The sequence below is a fragment of the Rhinatrema bivittatum genome, chromosome 13, assembly GCF_901001135.1.
Source record: "Rhinatrema bivittatum chromosome 13, aRhiBiv1.1, whole genome shotgun sequence".
NCBI classification, from domain to species: domain Eukaryota; kingdom Metazoa; phylum Chordata; class Amphibia; order Gymnophiona; family Rhinatrematidae; genus Rhinatrema; species Rhinatrema bivittatum.
The window spans coordinates 72,368,575-72,388,804 of NC_042627.1; the positions used below are offsets into that span (position 1 = coordinate 72,368,575).

Sequence of the window (20,230 nt, forward strand, 5' to 3'; positions counted from 1 at the left end):
CATTGTAGATCACTGGTGGTCCATCATTTCATAGGTCTAGTAGGTTGATATTGAAGAGCCTCTTCCGAGAATCTTCCATGTTCGGTTCTTTGTACACATGGTTTCCATCGTTCTTCATGCTAACTGAGGTGCTCTTTCACAGAATAAATATTTAGCTCTTTTTGTATGCTCTTCATTCCTAATCCTATCTTGTCAACTGTATCCTTTAACCATTCTTAAAAGTTGGGGGGTCCATATTCAGCCACTGAGCGGCTAGTTACGTTAGCCAAAAATACCTATCTGGCTAACTTAATCAGGATATTCAGCGGCATTACCACACTGCTGAATATGCCAGCCTGTCTTAAAAGTTAGCTGAATAGGTATATCTCCCTAACTTTAGACCTGCCAACAATACGGACAGAGGGAGCCTGTTAGGTTCACTGCCTAACTCCGAATTTTTGCTGCCTGACGTCTGATAACATCTTTTCTCTCCATAACCCATGTTTTGGCTCCATAGAAAAGTGTCGATGCAGCTGTATCTTTATTTAAAAAAAAAATAAGTTGTGTTTCTCTTCTATTTATTTATTAATCGCTTATCAAACCTAAGCAATATACAAAATAACATTCAAAATGAAACATTAAAACAGTCACTGAACAAAACAATAATCTTGCATACTCATTGTATCTATTGCCATTCTAGCTGTTCAGCCAAAAGCTTGTTGAAACAAAAATGTTTTTAGCATGGATTTAAAAGTCTTTAAACAGTCCATCAAACGAAGTGCTTCTGGAAGTGAGTTCCACATGGTCAGAGCTGCCACCGAAAAGGCAGACTGTCTAGTCGCTACCCATCGGGCCTTACGCACAGATGGAATGTCTAGAAGGCCTCTCGACGAGGATCTAAGTAGATGGCATTGGATTGTAGACTCATAATATGGCATTAGCCCAAGCAGGGGATCGGGCTCCCCCGGTGGGCCGGTTGCTCTAGTCACGTGGTCTGCCGAGCGCGGCCGTGACAGAGCCGCACTTGGCAGACCACGTGGTATCTCCTGGGCCGGCCTGGGCGGCGAATCCCCGGGCCGATCGTCATCGGGAATCCGCCCCTGAGCCCAAGTCAGTCTCAGTGATTTATGCGATGATGAACAGTCAACCAGTGTAGTTCAACCAGTACAGGAGTGATATGTTCTTTCTGTTTTTTTCCTAATATCAGGCAAGCGGTTGAATTTTAGGGAAGCTGCATTGCCCTTAAGGTAGATCTAGAGAGCCCTACATAGATTGCATTGCAGTAGTCCAAAATGCGCAGTATAGATGCTTGAACCTCAGTTCTGAAATTGCAAGGCTTAAGTATGGGTTTCAATCCACGAAGAATGTGAAGCTTGTAGAATCCTTCTTTAATAACCGCACTAAACAAATGAAAAGTCACAAGTGAATCTATCCAGATCCTGAGACTCTTGATTCAAGGAAGGATAGGGAACACGACACCATTGATGGTTAGTTGCAGAAAAAAGGTTGTCAACATGGCGATGAATAATAGTAAATTCTGATTTAGAGACGTTTAATGTCAATAATTGCTTGATAGGAGATATGCAATGGTTTAATGTTCCACAAATTGTACCATAGATTGACTGAAATCAATGTAATTTATTTCTTGTTATATCACTAATCCACAGACAGGGCACCAGGGTTTATTGTCACCAGGGTTTTAAGCATTGGGAGGTTACATAAGAACATAAGAACATGCCATACTGGGTCAGACCAAGGGTCCATCAAGCCCAGCATCCTGTTTCCAACAGTGGCCAATCCAGGCCATAAGAACCTGGCAAGGACCCAAAAACTAAGTCTATTCCATGTTACTGTTGCTAGTAATAGCGGTGGTTATTATCTAAGTCAACTTAATTAATAGCAGGTAATGGACTTCTCCTCCAAGAACTTATCCAATCCTTTTTTAAACACAGCTATACTAACTGCACTAACCACATCTTCTTGCAACAAATTCCAGAGTTTAATTGTGCGTTGAGTGAAAAAGAACTTTCTCTGATTAGTTTTAAATGTGCCACATGCTAACTTCATGGAGTGCCCCCTAGTTCTTCTATTATCCGAAAGAGTAAATAACCGATTCACATCTACCCGTTCTAGACTGCTCATGATTTTAAACACCTCTATCATATCCCCCCTCATGGTTGATATTCAAAAGCCATTTAAATGGATAACTGAAAAGTTATCCATCTAAATGGATAAACCTGTATATTTAAAGACTTACCTGGCTAAATTCTAGCCGGATAATGAGTTATATGGTTAGAATTTAGCTAGATAAGTTGGGACATTCTGGGGGCGGGCAGGAGATATTTCGAGGAGGAGTAGAGTTAGCCGCATAACTTAACCGATATTCAGCTTTATCTGGTTAATTTATGTGGCTAAGTCTGGTTGTGCTGCTGACCTGGCCCAAAGTTAGCCAGGTATATTCAGCGGTGTGACCACAGTGGTGAATATACCCTGTTAGTTAGCCGGATAAGTTCAAACCCTGCTAGTTAGCTGAATAAGTTTATCTGGCTCAGCGGCTGAATATTGCCCTCAGTGTCTCTGTTCCAATAATTCTGTTATCATGCCTCACATCCCTTTATTGTATGTTTTGTTTTTTTTTAATTGCATGAATGTAATGGTGATGCTACTTTAGAGGACCCTCCTTATTGTAGCTGGCTCTGTCCAGGTCTCTGAATCAGTGTTTCTTTTTAAAATCCTGGTCCCATGGTAGAAAATGACATTATATGAAATTACCTTATGCTGTTCTGACAAAATGGATTGACTTGGCTTTAGTTGTGTGTTCCAGAGTGAATCGAGCAGTGATTATTTGCCATGTTCTTACCAGATGAAAGGAGTTTTGTGTGAGCGCGGAACTGCCACCAGCTTTTGTTACCTGCCCAGCCTACTCAGCCATTTTTCTTATCGTATTAGTTTAGTGAATTGGTTGTTTGGGATAATGTGTCCATTACCTTCCACAGTAAAAGACACAACCCCTGCAGACGCCGCTTGATTAAACATGAAATAATTCCAGTGTGTTTATTCGCATGGTTCTGCCTTATAGACTGAGCCCTGCAAGCTTTCTCTGTCCCAGGGATGCTATTCATGCAGTAAAATAGGTTGTTGCAACTGATTTCATCGATAAAAACCAAGATTGAGATAATGCTGTAAAATATTTATTCACTCATTTTCTTTATCTCTGACTAGAGAAGTTACCAGATAGGTCCCAATTATCAAAGAAAGGCTGGGGTCTGTCTTGCTTATTTAAGCTCCCATTTCTTAATTGTATGGACATTACAGGACATAATTCACATTCTGTATCTAGGGGAAACTCTTTATTGAATAAGGCACCTAGATTTGCTTTATTAGGAAATACAGAACTACAGGTCTCTCTGTATAATGTTATTTTTATTTAATGTTAGTTAAATTTGTACTTTTGACACTGTTATTCGCGCTGAGCAGCCATTTGGATGAGACAGGGGGCTATAAACTACAAAAAATGAATACAATTCTATTTTGGTTGTTTTTATTTTTCTTGCTTATTTATATTGCTTTCAATGTAAATTTGAAGTAACTTAAGCCCTGAGAAACAAAGATGAATGATAGCTAAAGACTGTTTGGTCCACTCAGTCTACCCATTTCTGCCTGCGCTGCAGACCCAAGATATAATCTGCAGCCACCCATCCACCCATCCTTGCCATGCCACCAAGGGCCTTTTGGGTCTGTCCCATGCACGCTTGAATTTTGCCACTGTTTTGGCTCCGATAACTTCCTTTGGAAATCCGTTTTCATGGGCCCATTACCCTCTCAGTGACTGAGCATCTTCTCATGTTCCTCTTGGGCTTCCTTCATGCCCACTTCAAGTGATGACCCTTTGCCCTTGACCTACCATAGAATATGGCATCTTCTAGTACCTTTATTGAAGGCTTTGCTATTTGCTCTGCCACACTCTAAATAGCTAATATTTCTCATATTTGTTGTTTTAAAACGTTAATGGAGGTCAACAGGCTGATCTAATTATGTTGCATGAATTTGAATATATTTGCTGCCGCAGTAAGAAAGGCAAAAGTGAAAAAGAGAAAACCCCTGCAAAACTGATCCAGTCACTTGAAATCTTTAAAATCCACAATACATTTAATTACATTTCTTTGCTAATTAAAGGGCCAATGTATTAAACTGCCTTAAGAGTAACACAAAGGTAATACTATCACAGAGGGCTAATGTTAAACAGGTTCTCTATATTCAATTGTTTTGACCAAACTACTAGAGAGCACTACATATCCGATCACATCACACTTATATACAAACATACAAGGATGTTTATTTAAAGATATATTGTATATAAAAAATTTGTTCCCAACCATGTGTATATATACCTCCTCTAAGTGTGGATACCCTCCTATATACCAGAATCTCCCCCGCCCCCCCCCCCTTTTTAGATAACCTCTTGCTCGTATCCCACTTTGCTAATTTCTACTTGTATAATTTAATCTGTTATTTGTATGTTCTTAATGTTCCTTATTTAATTATGCAATAATTGTAAAGCCTGTTGCTAAGTTCTGTTATATGTAAACCGGCGAGATGTTCCCAACGTTCTTCGGTATATAAAAGTTATTAAATAAATAAATAATAAATAAACACCTGTCTAAACAAATAAACACTAACTAACCATCCACACAATTACAACCACACCATACTCTCATTAAAATCTAACCAGACGCAGTGCATAACACTGCAATGGACCCAAACCAATTACCCAACACAGATAATTACTTGCAATACATAGGAAATTAATTATACATCCTTAAAGCACATACAGTTATTATTGTTCAAATAGATAGTGAATTATTACACGCAATGGGTTTAACCTAAAGCATCTCACATTCTTAAACTCCAATGTTAATCACAGTTATATTGGATAAAGTGTATTGTAGGTGCGTTCAGCTGTAATTTCTTCCACAATATGGACACGATCCACTTAACCGGTCCGTTGAAGCTGTTTTTTAATGCACTGTCTTAGCACCATCCACTCGGCTATTCCCCCGTATATTCGACTGTTTGAATATAAGTGTGATGTGATCTGATATGTAGTGTTCTCTAGTACTGTGGCCAAAAAAATTAAGAGTAACACAAGCATTAATGGGCATTAAACACTAATGCAAGCAGTGAATGTACGTTCACAGCACTGTCAACGTGGGTAACCTAGGGGTGTCCTTTTGTTTGAAACAAAACAGGAAATGTTGACAAAATGTTCTGTTTTGTTTTCGATTTAATTTTGAAAAAAAAAGAAAGTAAAATGAACAATAAAAACAAAAAAATAAAATGTTAACACGAAATCTGTGCTAATGAGATAATGAGATGCAAAAATTTGCTAAATAGCTCATTATTAGCGCAATGAAACATAATGTATGCTAAAATGTGCAAAGTGTAAAACAGATGTCTTAATGTAAAAATTTCACATTTACCATCCTCATTAACACATGTACTTTATTAACGTACCTCGTTTGCATCACATTAACCTCATCCACCGATAGATGTGTTAAACACCTTGTTAGCACACATTAATGGCCAATAGTCATGCAGTTTGGTGCACCTGCCCCTTACTTAGGGGATACATCAATGTGCAAAAAAACAACAATTCCACTTTTACTTCCAATTTCCTTTCTGATGCAGCAGCAACCAATATGCAAATTAACGCAAAGGGGATTGACTTGCGGTTTCTGATGAGATGCACTCACAGCTGTAAGCAAACATGAATTATTTCTGTTTTACCAGCCCTGAGCAGCAGCTTGCGATCTTCCCATCGGTGGTTTGCCTTTTGATGTCACTCCAGCCGTCTCGCGATGTGAGCCACTTGGATCCTGCAGGTCCTGTGAGACAACAGGGGCTCTGCAAACCGCGTGGCAACACGCTGATGCCCTGCTATGGTCTTTAAGGCATTGAGTCCTGATGCTCCAGTTTTTATTAGTAACAAATTTACCATCCTCCTCGATCATTCAGATAACTGAACCGCATTTTACTGGATGACCCTTCACCAAGAAAAATGTTTCTTGATGAAACGCGGGAAATGGATCTTCTCAGTTGCTGGGCCAATGATGTGGCGTTCTTTCCCAGATTATCTGTAAAATGAACCTTGCTTTGCTCATTTAAGAAAAAATTGAAGTTTTTTTTGGTTAGACAAGCTTATGAATAGTTATTCAGGCTAGCATGCTCTGCAGTGCTATGTGCTAATATTCACCTTGACTCTTCTCTCTTCATTGAGTCAACTTTGAAGGACACTCAGTAGTCTATTGTGGCATCATTTGATGTCAGTTTGTGGTGTAGTGATAGATAGTTTTCAATAATTAAATAAGGATCACTGCTGAGAGTGTCCCCTTAATAGATTACTCAGGTTTTATCGTGTAGGGAGCCATACACTTGTTGATACTTTAGGGAAAATATATGCACAGAAAACGTAGGTGCAGACGTGTGTGGTATGTTTTGCCTAGGTCAGTTTTGAAGGGAAACAGCAAATGTATTTTGTCCTTGAATATTACAATGCAAAGACCGCAGGGGGGGGGGGGGAAACACCCGTGGGCTTCACAACACAGTTTTGAAAACTGCCCCCATAAGTATGAGAATTTTAATTCGCTATTTGTTTTGAGGAACTAATGTTTTGTTTTGGTTTTTTTTTTTACTTTTCAGAAAACAAGTATTAAATTTTTTAGATGCTGAGCGGGACATTTCGGCCCTGAAGGGGACACTGAAGGCTGGCGACATCATCCATTACGTATTTGATCGCGACAGCACCATGAACATATCAAAGAATTTGTACGAGCTGCTCCCAAAGACGTCGCCTCTGAAAAACAAACACTTTAAGACGTGCGCCATCGTGGGCAACTCGGGGATTCTGGTGAACAGCGACTGCGGGAGGGAGATAGACTCGCACGATTTTATAATCAGGTCAGGTATCGTCTGTCGCTGCCGTTCCTTTTTGCACATTCCCGGGTGCAGTGGTCAACGCTGGAAGCCAAACGCTTCTCAGGACCCGGGGAGGACAGAAGCAGGTCAGAGAGAGGCCACCCAAAACAATTCAGGGCCTGCACCACAACAAAACCCCACACACAGAGGCTTAAGGAGCCCAAAAGGAGAAAATATTAACGCAGCTAACAGGTTTCACCAAAGTGCAAGAAGGTAGCATTTTCCATACCAAAAAAAAGCTGAAGAACAAGGGGACATGATGTAAAACTGAAAGGAGAAGAGGCTCAGAGGAAATAAGAGGAAATACTGCTTTACTGAGAGGGCAGTAAATGCTTGGATTAGCCCCAGTGGTTCTGAAGCAGGGGGGTGAGGGCTGTGATGGATTATGGGAAAGAGGTGAGGTTGCGAGTGTTATGGTTTTGATGAAGTTGTGAACAGCGGGCCGAGGTGAGAGATGTCTCCACCCCCAGGGAGGAGCCCCGTGGGCCTCACCGTCGGTGGGCGTGGTCTCAGCGACGTAGGACACAGCTGTGAGAGAGACTTTATTAGGGAGAAAGGAGAGTGCATAACCCGAGGAGCGGGAAATGCAATAAACACAGTCGTAGAGCAAATACAGTAGTCAGGATGATGATGCAGATGAGAAGATCCGGTAGTAGCCCGCAGCGCAGGGTACACCAGGAGATTCCTGCAGGCGGATGGAAATACCTCTGAGTGCAGATCCGGTAGTGGCCCGCAGCGCGGGGTGTGCCGAGGAAACTGTACTGTAGGTGCCAAGGAGGCAGAGGTCTTGTGATACAGGAGCCAGGCCGAAGACCTTGTATAGCTGGAGCAATGTCCTGAGGCACAGGATGAGTAGAGTAGACAGAGTGAACAACGGTAGTGGCCCGAGGAATCGGTTTAGCGCTGGGATGCTAAACAGTGAAAATTCAGGCAGACTTGGGAAAAAATACAGAAGGCAGAAGAAGAGCAAGACTGGGAGATGACTGGGGTGGTACAGCAGGCTGAAGGGGCCCAGCGGTCCTTGTCTGCTGACAACCAAAAATCTGCAACCAATATGAGGCTGAAATTGAGCAGTCAGATTTTGGCTGGGTTTGACTTTTTTCCAGCTCCGCTGATAAAATCCACTGGATTTCTCCACAGTGAGTGTCCAAAGTGAATTTGAAAAGTGCAGAAGCACAGGAAATCTGATTTGGTTCATCGCAGTATGCAGACCTCCCCACCAGTCCCCAGAAGGGGCTATATTATTATGTACATTCATATACACATACTGTATCATTATGCATCTATTTATATATAGTTTTAAAATCTGTGATTATTTCAGAAAGGTCACATAAAATAGAAATGAACGATAGGAAGGCAATAGTTCAAATAGCAGGCAAAAGCATAAACTATTTTTTATTCTATGTTTTTGAGGGTGGTCTCCTAAAGAAAATATACACTGCTACTTCTAGTTTGTCATAGAGATCTATTAACTCCTTGGGTATTCCATGTATTTATTTGTGTTTATTATCTGCCTTTTAAAATAAGAAATTCACCCAAGGCGGGGTTCAATATATTAGAACATACAGCTGATATGCATGCATGCCAACTGTACCTGATTTTGTAACCTACCTTCTGCTTACATAAGACTTGCCGTATTGGGTCACACGAAAAGTCCATCAAGCCCAGGATCCCGTTTCCAACAGTGGCCAAAGCAGGTCACAAAAAATATCTGGATTCCAGTCAGCTTGTCCCAGGGATAACCAGGAGTATTCCTCATCCACCTTAATATAGTGGTTTATGGACTTTGCTTCGAGGAACTTGTTCAAACCTTTTGTAAACCCAGCTACACTAACAGCTCTTACCACATCCTCTGGCAATGAATTCCAGTGTCCAATTTTGCATTGAGTAAAAAAGTATTTTCTCCTATTTGTCTTAAATATATTACCCAGTAACTTCCTTGCATGTCCCCTAGTCTTTGTACTTTTTGAAAGAGTAAATAGCCGATTCACGTTTTCTCGTCTTACTCCACTTGTTTTTTTTATAGACCTCTATCATATCCCCCCTCAGCCGTCTCTTCTCCAAGCTGAAGAGCCCTAACCTCTTTAGCCTTTCTTCATAGGGGAATTGTTCCATCCCCTTTACTATTTTGGTCGCCCTTCTCTGTTCCTTTTCTAGTTCTGCTCTATCTTTCTTGAGATGTGGTGACCAGAACTGCACACCGTACTCAAGATGAGGTCGCACCATGGAGCGATACAGAGGCACTATGATATTCTCTCTGTTTTATTCTCCATCCCTTTCCTAATAATCCCTGGCATTCTATTTGCTTTCTTGGCTGCTGCTGCTGCACACCAAGCAGAAGATTTCGACGTATTATCCACTATGGTGCCTAGATCCTTTTCTCTTTCTTGGATGGTGACTGGCATTTTCAGTTTTGGTGGTTTGGTGCAAGAGTACAGAAGTGCTTTAATTCTGAACAGTAAAAGATTGCCTACTTTATTATGTTTGGGCTGTGGTCTGAGGAAAAGGAGTTGATGCCGCTAGATAAATGGAGTCCTCGGCTCCATTCATCTGGAGGCGTGAATGGAATCTTGCTGCCTGTAGCTTTGTGCTCCAGTATCACTCACACCCTGCTCATTGGCAGGGCTTGTGCAGTAGTCAAGGAAGTAGAAATTCTCCAAAGAGACTTTATAATGAGGCCTTTCAGTGGTAACCGTCAGAATGGCCTGCAGGCGTAAGGTCCCCTTGCTGTATGAATCATTCCTTAAAAGCACTCAAAGTGCCTAAATGACTTGAGGAATCCAGCAACCAAATTGGTTCATAGAGTTCAGGCAGGTTGGTAGCCCATGGTGTCGGGTGTGCTTGTGCATGATTTATGTCCACACAACCATTTGCTCTCTTGCAAGGCGTATTAAGAAAACAGCCCCAATCTGCCGAGTGACTTGCAGAGGCAGTCCATCTCCAACGCGGGAAGGAAGATTAAGCCTGCCCTCAGACAGCAGAAGAAAGTAAGCAGCTGTGCGGATGCTTTAAGGAAGGGGGTCTGATTGGAACATCAAGACGTCAGCGGTTTTGCTTCACAGCCTTAAACAACAAAAAGCCGGTGGGGGAAAAAAATAAAAAGCAGCAGCAGCACTGACTGAGTGATGTATCCAGTTCTCATTATGACCAATGCGGGCCATTGTGCCCAACAAGAAAGAAATTAGAGGCAACTAAAGCACAGAAGAAAAAAAAAGGCCTCTTTTCTGCACTTTAGTGGTGGAAGTACAAAGGAATGATTTGGAAAGCTCTCAGTTTCAGGGGGGAGGTGTGGGGGGAGCGGCTCTGTTTATTCTCACTCTCCAAGGCCTCCCTGGTTTCTGCTTTATCCTAAGTGCTTTGCATAAAGCTATCATGCAGGGCTTTCCTTCCCTTTCCTCTCCCTATTACAAGCCATCTGTTGCAGCAGCCTGGCCAGGGCAGAGAAAATAGGGTCCCGTCCCTTTAAGAGCCACCTCCGCCACTGATCTTCCTCGGTTACGACTCCCACAGGCAGTATAGATTTTCCATCCCAACACTTTTGAGGGCAGACTCGCATGTTTAGGATGGATCGGAAGAGCACGCCAAGTGATCCTGGTGCCTGCTTAAGAGGATCAATAAAAGCTGAACGGCTGTAAACCAGACACATTACTTCAACCGTTTTTTTAGCAAGTTTTATTCTAACAATCATCAACTAAATTGGTTTCAAGTCTGAAGAGAGTATAAAGTCATTTTCCAGAGCGGCAGGACATTTATTTATTTATTTAAAAGATTGAAGTCCTAGGCAGGTAGCAATCATTACCTGACATTCTGGTGATAGTAATAGTATCACAGTGCTTAGAAGAGGAGTCTGCTTAACTCTAAACTGGTGCTGCTGAGCCTGGCTGAGAGAAAATTGCCTTGTAATATTCAGTTAGTATATATTTTACTGTAAGATATTGGTGAGGATGAGCAAGCCAGCTCAGATGTAAACTGGAGTGCGAGTGGCTTAGCTTGCTTTCAAGTTTTGGAGCCACAGCTTGCATGTTGTTGATGTAGCGTCAACTTAACTTGGCCCTAATTCCTTTCTTCAAGGTGGTGCGTTGACATGCCCAGTTGGCTACTATTATACCAGCTCTAATTGCTGTAAGATTGATTTCAAAAGTTATAAGCTAGGTGATGGTAGAGATCCTCAGACTCCCTAACTCCCCCCAAAAAATATTTTTTCTCAGCTCTCTAAACTCCCCACACACACACACACACACTCTTGGGGGCTTGTTCTAAAGGATTTCTCTTATTTGTGTCTATGAAAAAAATGTTTCATTCATAATACCCTTGGAGAGAGGGGCAAATATAAGGCAGCTCACATCCAGATACCTGGTTGTCTAGATCACCCTAAAATGCAAGGCAATTCAGTTTACACAAAAACTAAGCACACCAAGCATATTCAAGCTAGGGGAAATATTTAGCCTTTAAGGCGATAGCTAAAGCCAGAAGAATGCTGGGCTGCATAGAGGAATAACCAGTAAGAAAAAGGAGGTGGTAATAACCTTGTACAGGGCCTTGGCGAGGCCTCACCTGGAGTAATGTTCAGTTCTGGAGACCGTATCACAAAAAGGATAGAGACAGGATGGAGGCGGTCCAGAGAAGGGCGGCTAAAATGACGTGGCGTCTGTATCGGAAGACTTATAAGAAAAGGCTGAAGGATCAGCATATGGACACCCTGGAAGAGAGGCGACACAGGGGAGATAGGATACAGACCTTCAGATACCTGAAAGGTTTTAATGATGCACAGACTTCAAACCTTTTCCATTGGAAAGAAATCAGTAGAACTAAGGGTCATGAAATGAAACTCCAAGGGGGACGACTTAGAACCAACGTCAGGAAATATTTCTTCACGGAGAGGGTGGTGGATGCCTGGAATGCCCTTCCAGAGGAGGTGGTGAAGACAAAAACAGTCAAAGAATTCAAAGAAGCATGGGATAAACACCATGGAACCCTAAAGGCTGAAAGACGGAAATGAAGAAAAGCCTGCATGAGGATAACTTGTTCGGTGGCGGTTACTACCTTTAACAGTATGCATAGGGATTACTACCCTTAACCCGTAAGTCTTGATGCTTTTGATGCAACCGCTCTCCACTTTGACATTGCTCTCTGACAGTGCGGGAGGAAAAGGGAAATTGCATTCAAAGGACAACTAACTCAGCCCCCAACTTCCATGGTCTGGGGTACTAATATGCAAACACAAGAGAAAAAGCACAGGGCTGCTTCTCTGACCAAGTTCAAAAGCAGAGCTCGTCAGGCAGCATTGCCTGAATTTTCAAGAAGGTTCCTCACCCAGTAAAAATGTTCCCTTGCCAATATATAAGACTTGGGGGGTAAGCTGCACAAAGTGGCAGTTACTACCATAGGAAACTTGCTGGGCAGACTGGATGAACCATTTGGTCTTTTTCTGCCATCAGTACTGTTACTATGATAAGGTTAAGCCTAGTCAGATCTCATTTGACCCTACAAATCCAAATCCATTCAGTCTGCTCCAAACGGGATGATATGCAGATGCAACATTTTCATTTCAGTTTGTTCATTTGCTTCATAGGTCAGCCTCATTTGTTTCATTAGTTTCAAATGAAAAAAAAAAAGTTTTGTTTATTTGTTTCCCATTAATGTCAATGGGGAGAGCAATGCTGTCTACTTTGAGCTTCAATTCTAATCAATTCTGATGAAACTTGCGGGTAGACAACATCAGAAGGGGGGAGAGAATTCCTAGGCACCAAGACTGTCGCAAAATGGCACCAAAAGTAGCACAAATAGCTTAAGACAAAAGGGGGAAAAAGAGTACCAGCAGTGACCGGAGTTCTCCAAGGCACCATCAGAGGAGCAAAGCAGCAGCAATAATGTCAAGAACAACCTAAGGCTTCAAAAGTGATACCCATAACAGTGGCAGAACCCCAAAAGACAGCACAAAAGGGGCATGAAGAACTTAATGCATCATGAGAGATGCAAAGCAGCCACTCGCAGCGGCAAGTACACCCCAAGGTGTAGAGTCTGTGGTAGGGCAGCAAGGCTGAGTATCAGAAATATCCCCAAGGTGAAGCGTAAGGAATATAGCAGCAAGGTTCTAAAGGTGTAACATCAGGGGCATGGATGGCAGCAAGACAGAGTGGCAGGAAGACCTCCAAGGTGTAGAGACTGGAGTATGGTTGCAAGATTCCCAAGGTGTAGCATAAGGGGTAAAGCAGCAATGGAGGAGTGGCCACAAGACCTCGAGGAGTAGCATAAGGGGTATAGAGGCAAGGCAGAGTGCCAGCAAGGTCTCTAATGTGTAGAGTCCAGAGTACGGCAGCAAGGCTGAGTGCTAGCGAGACTCCCAGGGTGTATCACCAGATGCAGGGCAGCTTCACCTTTCTTGGTCCTTCATCCCGTCTACTTGCTCTCTTTTTCTGCCTCGGCTATATCATATCTACTATCTCACTCAGAGATTTCTTGGTTGCTGTACTTACCAGTTTCACTGCAGCACTTTTCAAAGGGCCATAGACTTGAATGGGAAACATAAACAAATGAAACGAAAAGTTGTGTTTAATTCGTGGGCACCCTCCATTCATTTTGGGGGTCCATGAATGAAACAAAAATGGTCTCATTCATGGTATTTTACCCATTTGTTTCAAATGAATGCGCATTCCTATAATGACAGCTTACTAACTCTTTTCCAAAGTATTATGTAGTCAAATGGCACATTTCTTGAAAGCAGAAATGCTCAGTTACAGCTTATGGCTTCATCTTGCCAATTTGTAGGGTTGTAGAGCACAGAAAATGAGAATCCAAAAACAATTGTATTTAAAAAGTAAGCAAAACCTTTATAGGCCATCAAGCTTCAATAATGAACGTACAGATACAGGATTTTGTATTGTTGAGTTACAGCTTGGCAGGCTGTAACTCAGGACCTTTTGGAGCCGTCTGGACTTGTCTTCCAGTTCTATTAGTCTGACTTGTGGACACCAGCAGATAAAACACATCTTATGTTTTGTTGGGTGGGGTAGAGAAATGGCACGGAAGTGCTCAGGCAAGCCTTTCGTCACCATGACCCCTCTGCGGGCTTCTGCATACAGAATTGGCCCGCCTCAATGTTGCTGGCAGCTTCCACCAGCTGCTGCTGTTATTAAGTAGGGGGGGGGGTGGTCCTGTTGTTTACATGGCACAGGCAGATAGGGTGGAAGGCACAGGCAAGCCCACACAGTTGTCAGCCTGTCAGTCTTGGCAACTTGGAAGGAGATTTTGACATTAGATTTGTAAAATGCTCCCAGTTCCTTGCCTCTATCAGGCAGAATAGGACTTTTTCAGGGTCACTCCTCAGCCGCTGGAGAGTGGAGACTTAACATTCACTTCCTAGCATCCCGATTCTTTTAAATCGTAAAGGGCTTTGATTCAGAGAAGAGATAATGGGTTTGGGGAAAAAAAATGCAAAAACAAAAGAATGCAATATGGCTTTGCTTGCTCAGTTATAACAGCTTTGCGGTAAGAATGCCGGCCGGGCTGAGTAGCTGGTAGGGGTCCTGTCCAAGTTGTTAACTTTATGTCGCCAGCTGCAGATAAAAGTAGAAGGTTAAAGGGCATTGGGTGTTCTTTGCACCCCTCCCCCCCGCACATACAATCTCGCATTGTCATCCTGCACGTGAAACAATCGCAGATACTGCGGCATGAAAAGAGCATGGGATTAGTGGCATCCAAACCTTCCACGTCAAGAGTCCATGAGCAGCTCTACTGTTGAAAGAACTCCCCTCATCCTCCATCAGTTCTCCTTCCCCGTGCATTTCCTGTCAGCTCTCACCATTAACAAGCTTTCTATGCCCTCGTCCTATCACTTTCATGATCCTTTTAACCTCCTCCCACCCACACCAGCCAGAAGTTCTCCTCTCCTAAGCGCTGGCAAGGTAACCATACTTTGCAGCCATCGCCAAAACTGACCTCCGTAACTTAATAGGACGTGTTTGTCCATGCCCGGTTCTGTCTCCCGCTCATCACACCATCTTTTGGCCTGAGGTTGTCTGGATTGCTGCAGAAAGATATTTTTTTGAGATCTTGCTGTGCAGTGAAAGGCACCTCAAATTTCTATGAGGTCGATAGTCAGTGCCACCTAACCAGATAAGCTGGGTCTTATCCGGCTCACTGGTGCTGTTTGAATTTTTAGCCACGTTAAGCCAGATAACTATTTATCCAGTTAAATAGCGGGGGGAGAGGCGGGGGGGGGGGGGGCGTTCCTGGATGTGGCAAGTACTCCGATTAACTTAGCCAGAGAAGGGCCAGTATTCAGCCTTATCTGGTTAAGTTGCCAGATAAGTTACACCTGCTATTGAGCAGTCCTAAAGTTATGCAGATAAGCGTGTCCAGCTAATTTGTAGATAGCTGGGTAAATTCAGCAGCATGGCCACACTGCTGAATATCCCAGCTAAGTTAGCCAATATGTTTATTCATAGTGGCTGAATATCTAATGCTAGAATTTTTTAACTTTTAGAGCAGAAATCCAGGGAAAGTACCTTATTTTCATTAGATCCCCGAAGCAGTAGGCAGTAAAGTGACTTGTCCAAGGTCACACAGAAAGTCAGTGGCGTTATGTAACCTTGAACTCATGGTTCTCAACTTCTCCTGAGTCACAGGCCAATGCTGCAAGCACTAACCCTGTCACCTCCCTTTTCCTTGTACTCATGTGGTGTCACACATTATTGCATTAAATCATTGGGCATTCCAAATAAATGTGACCGCAAATTCTTATTTTATTCTTTCAGGTGCAACCTGGCCCCTGTACAAGAATATGCCCAGGATGTCGGAATGAAGACCGATCTGGTGACAATGAATCCCTCGGTGGTGCAGCGTGCCTTTGAAGATCTGGTCAACGAGACTTGGAAGGAGAAATTCCTGCAGCGTCTTCAGAACCTGAATGGAAGTATCCTTTGGATCCCAGCCTTCATGGCCAAAGGAGGAGAAGAGCGAGTGGAGTGGGTCAACGACCTCATCCTCAAGCACCGCATCAACGTGCACACGGCCTACCCTTCACTTCGCCTGCTGCACGCGGTTCGGGGGTAAGAATTCCTTTCAGGTTCCGCCAATGAAGGGAAACGAGTCAAGCAACCATGAGCCTGCTGGGCTCTTTGCTATATCTCTGGCTTTGTTACCTACAGTTTATGAGTAGAGTGTAGAGATGTGCATCTGAGAGGCCATTGTGACTATTCTATGAAGTTTTTATTGACCGTATGCCTCTGTGAGAGGCTGGCAGGCAAGGTGGTGCTTTAAGCAGGGAGTCGGATTTTGTACTGGGTTACAGTCTTAGAAAAAAGGTACATTTTTAAATCTTAAAGTGATGTGTAAAAAAGGCCCCCAAAAAATCAGAGCAATATTTTTATATTATTTGGAATCAAGGAATTTTTAGAGAATACCCACTGAATAAATGTTAATTATCCATCCACATAAGAAAGATGCATTTTAGCTTTCTAGGAGCGCCAGGTGTACCTGGAAGGTCAAACATGTTTGTCTTTTGCCGTAGACTAAGGTCTGTTGAAGGAGCTCTGCCGTCATTTGACAGATGTTTGGATACAGTAAGACCACATTAGTCACAGCGTAGCCTTCTGAAGGAGCTGGGAAGGGGCAAAGAAGAGACTAGGAAAAGGGGAGCCGAGAGAAAGAGAGGATCTTTGGGAAGGTACTAGCAGGAGCATTCTGGAATAATATCGGTGTCTCATAGTAGAATTTGTGAGCAGGGGGCACACACTTCTAGTTTAATTCTGTAGTCATTGAGTTGTAACGGAAGATGGCTGCAAGGTCTTCGGCATCTGAGCTTCTTGGCCCACGTCACAGGGCCAAGTAAGCAAAGTAGCCAGTTGAAGTGAATAGTGTTCTGTTAAATAAGGGTTAAACCCTGAGACCTGGATCATCTTTTCCTGAAGATACCGAGTTCTACCTCCCTTTTCAGGCCTACCAGTGGCTCCCTTATTTCCCTGCAAAGGGCTTTGAATAAGGGTCTACGTGGGTACGGCCACATCTAGCACCAGAGCCGTAAAGCTGATTCAGCTAGGACTGTGCCAGAAAATGCAGAGCGTAGAAAAACCATCCTCTAAACCACCAGAAGTGTTAATTCTACATAATACGAAACCTTGTTTCTAGCACCTAGTAAAAATTGTGTTCATAGTTTCTTTTTTGTAGCTCAGAACCTTTCCAAGTCACAATTCTGGATTCATTAGATTAAGAGCTCCTCTGGTCTTCATTTCTCACTTTAAGAGGTTAATTGCCCAATTTCCAAAGCTGTCTCTCCCCTTCCGTGCCGGTTTGAGGACTCTTGGAAACAGGGCTCCTAAACTGAGATTCAAGCGTCTGGATTGCACCCGTCAGTTGCTGGCAGGCCTCGGATATCCTATGGGCTGCCGTGGTGAGATGTCACACCCACTCCATTGACTTGGATGGAGCTAGGAGTCGGGCTGCCATGGTAATCTGCGTATATGGTTGGTATTCTGCCGAGCCTGTACAGTATAGAAACGTTGCGGGAAGCAAACCATGTTTTGGAACACAAGTGTCTTTGTGGAAGGCTTGTGAACAGACGTCACTTGTAGGTACTGGTGGGGCTTTATGCATCTGCCTGAGTCTTCGCTCCTGCAGAGATCCCCCTACAGTATGGATGCAACTTCCAGCTAAGACTTCTTGAGCCTCAGCTCTCAAAAACAGCTTTTACTTTCAGCTGTATAACAAAAAAAAAATATCCTTGACTTGCTTTCATCTGTCAAAATAGAATTAAGCACCTGTAATAAGCCCCTTAAACAAGCAGACAGCCCGTCCAGAGACTGCAGTGTTTTATGTGCCAGAAAGCCCCTCTTGGAATCAGCCTTCATAAGACGAGCAGTGGCGAGTTTGTTGGCTCTTCTGATAATGGGTCCTGTCTGCTGCTGCTCCACCAATTGGGCCACCGGGGCCTCGCAAAGTTATCCACAGGCGGTTTTAAGGGGGCATCAGATCAGACAGGCAGACATGATGGAAGTCGGAAATGGCCCTGTAGATTCAGGTGAGCTGCCTCCACCTTTACAAGGGGAAAATGAGAGAAGCCTTTCTGGCCGTGTTTATACCTAGCGCCGGCATAAATGCATCCGTGCTCGGTGCGCAGACAGAAACACAGGGCAGCCAACAAAACTTAGGCCTTGCGTTTTCACTGGACTTGACCGTTGGTCGCTGGCAGCTCAGGTCAGTGCAAAAGCAGAAACCCGGAGAACTAAATTCAGGAAGTTGGCTGCACACGCTTTCTCCTGTCCTTCATATCTCTTTTCCTGCTTTTTTTTGTTTCTTTTTTTTTTTTTTCCTGAAAATGAAAACAAAAACCAGCTGTCACTGTTTTATAGGGAATGTCTGCCACGGACAAGATGCGCAGCTAAGACCGCTCGCAGATTTAATCTGTGGGAGCAGGGACGTCAGAAATCGCCACAAGCTTCACTTTCTACTTCTTATCTTGGAAGGCAGGCAAACATTTAAAAACAAGCATCTTGGGCCTAGAGGCGGGCTTCCTGTGTCTGTCAAATCGTAAAGAGGCTTGGCTCCAAAACTGCCCATCTCTCCCCTATGCTATCATCTGGTGCCTGTTTCCTTCCCTGGTTTTAATCCAAAAGGATCAGATTGGCTGCCAAGATCAGAAGGATGGGGGGAAAATTGCAAATTCCAGAATCAGAAGAGGGAAGGGGACGCACCCTAGCAACAAAGCTTTTTTTAATAATAAGCCATCTTTGGAAAGAAGATGAACCATTATCTTCCAAGTAGGAATTGCATCTGGGTGAAAAGTGTTTTCTGTGCGTGCAGCACCCACAGCTGGCCTTCATGCCCAGCCTGGACAGACCCGCGACTGGCACACAGAGCGCGTGCTCCCTTGAGTCCCTCGGGGATGCTTTTAGTTTCATGGAGTAAAAACGGGCCAAAGGCATTCTTTCTGAAGTTGCCCACAGGCCAGTGACTCGTTGCCCAGTGCCGCTTCCAGTTTGCCATGCTTCCTGCTGTACGTCTATAGCTTGAATGCTACTGAATTCCTCAGCCATTTCTAGTGGCCACCTCGCCTTACCCTGCTGGCCGGCGCGGTTCTGCCTTGATGCATTTGCTGTCACATTCAGATTGCCTTGGAGCCTGTTTCAGCCAGCAGAGATTTACTCCCCTGTGGGATTGATTGATTTTTTTTTTTTTTTCTTTTTGCACATCACAGAATTTCATAGGCCAGAGGCCGTAAAGATTTGTGGTTCCTCGTTCTGGTCTTTGGATGCGCACAAGGCTGACGCCTGTAGCATTTAAACGAAGCCGATTGTGATTCCAGCCGATCATCTGCCCATCCCAAGGCAGTCTGTGCCTGCGGGAAGGACGTTTTCCACTGATCTGGGGTGTTTGCTCTTTGCCCTGAATGCTTCGGTGAAAGCTGAAATGATTTTAGCTAAGATAAATCTTTTAATAGTCCTAGATAAAGCACCCGGGCAGGACCATGAGTTCTACTAGCCCAGGCTATAATGGAGTTTATATTGGGAACCTTGATATATTTTGCTTGCATACACTGAACATAACACTGACGTGCTGGCAGGGTGCTACCACTATATTTTACATCACGTACAAATGTTTCTATTGTTACAAATTAAACACTTAAATATACAGCTCCATTGAAAAGAAATAATAGATAACTCCACAAACAGAATGTAAGCAGTCATTAGTGCAAGCGACTGTCAACAGGGAGCTAATCTTATTTTACATCATAATTTAACTAATGATACAGCAAAAAAAAAAAGGTTACAATTATACTGTGAACTTTTTAAACCTGTTGGAGCTGTACTGTTTCCATATGCAGCGGATAAACACGTTTTGGATAGGCTTAGTCATGCTCCCATTTCTTGGTTCCTGGAGGCCTATTCTAGCCATTAGTATATCTCTTTTATTGGGGGGGGGGGGTTCAGGCACGGCAGTTTCCTCCCATGACTTTTCGTCTCCAGTTCTCTTGGGGCCAAGGGGTTCGTTCCGGAGCCATGAGCTTTCATTCATAAGGGCCTGGGCTTTTATTGCCCCTATCTTAAAGCCCCTCCCAACTCACCCAGTCCTGTCGTCATGGCGGCAGTCCCCGGCTGGGGAGCCGTGCCCCGGGGCCTCCCCCGGGAACCCCGCAGTAGTAACCCTTGAAGCTGGCTGCCAAGGGTCAGCGTTGCGCCCTTCCACTCCACAAGAAGTTGGCGTATCTTGAGTTTACCACAGGACATCTAGTGGTGGGTTGGTGTCTTCTAGTTCGGAAGGTGTCAACCTAGCCTTCAGG

At 43.6% G+C, this 20,230-nt stretch overlaps 1 protein-coding gene across 2 annotated transcripts in view; it reads left to right on the forward strand.

Annotated features, from left to right (window-relative positions):
* Window positions 1-20,230, forward strand: part of ST8SIA2 (ST8 alpha-N-acetyl-neuraminide alpha-2,8-sialyltransferase 2) — an 80,550-nt gene that overhangs the window by 50,161 nt on the left and 10,159 nt on the right. For both annotated transcript variants that reach the window (XM_029575501.1, XM_029575502.1), the window contains 2 exons: window positions 6,679-6,936; window positions 15,711-16,004. In XM_029575501.1, coding sequence (XP_029431361.1) covers window positions 6,679-6,936; window positions 15,711-16,004 — 552 coding nt within the window. The remainder of the gene's footprint in view (window positions 1-6,678; window positions 6,937-15,710; window positions 16,005-20,230) is intronic.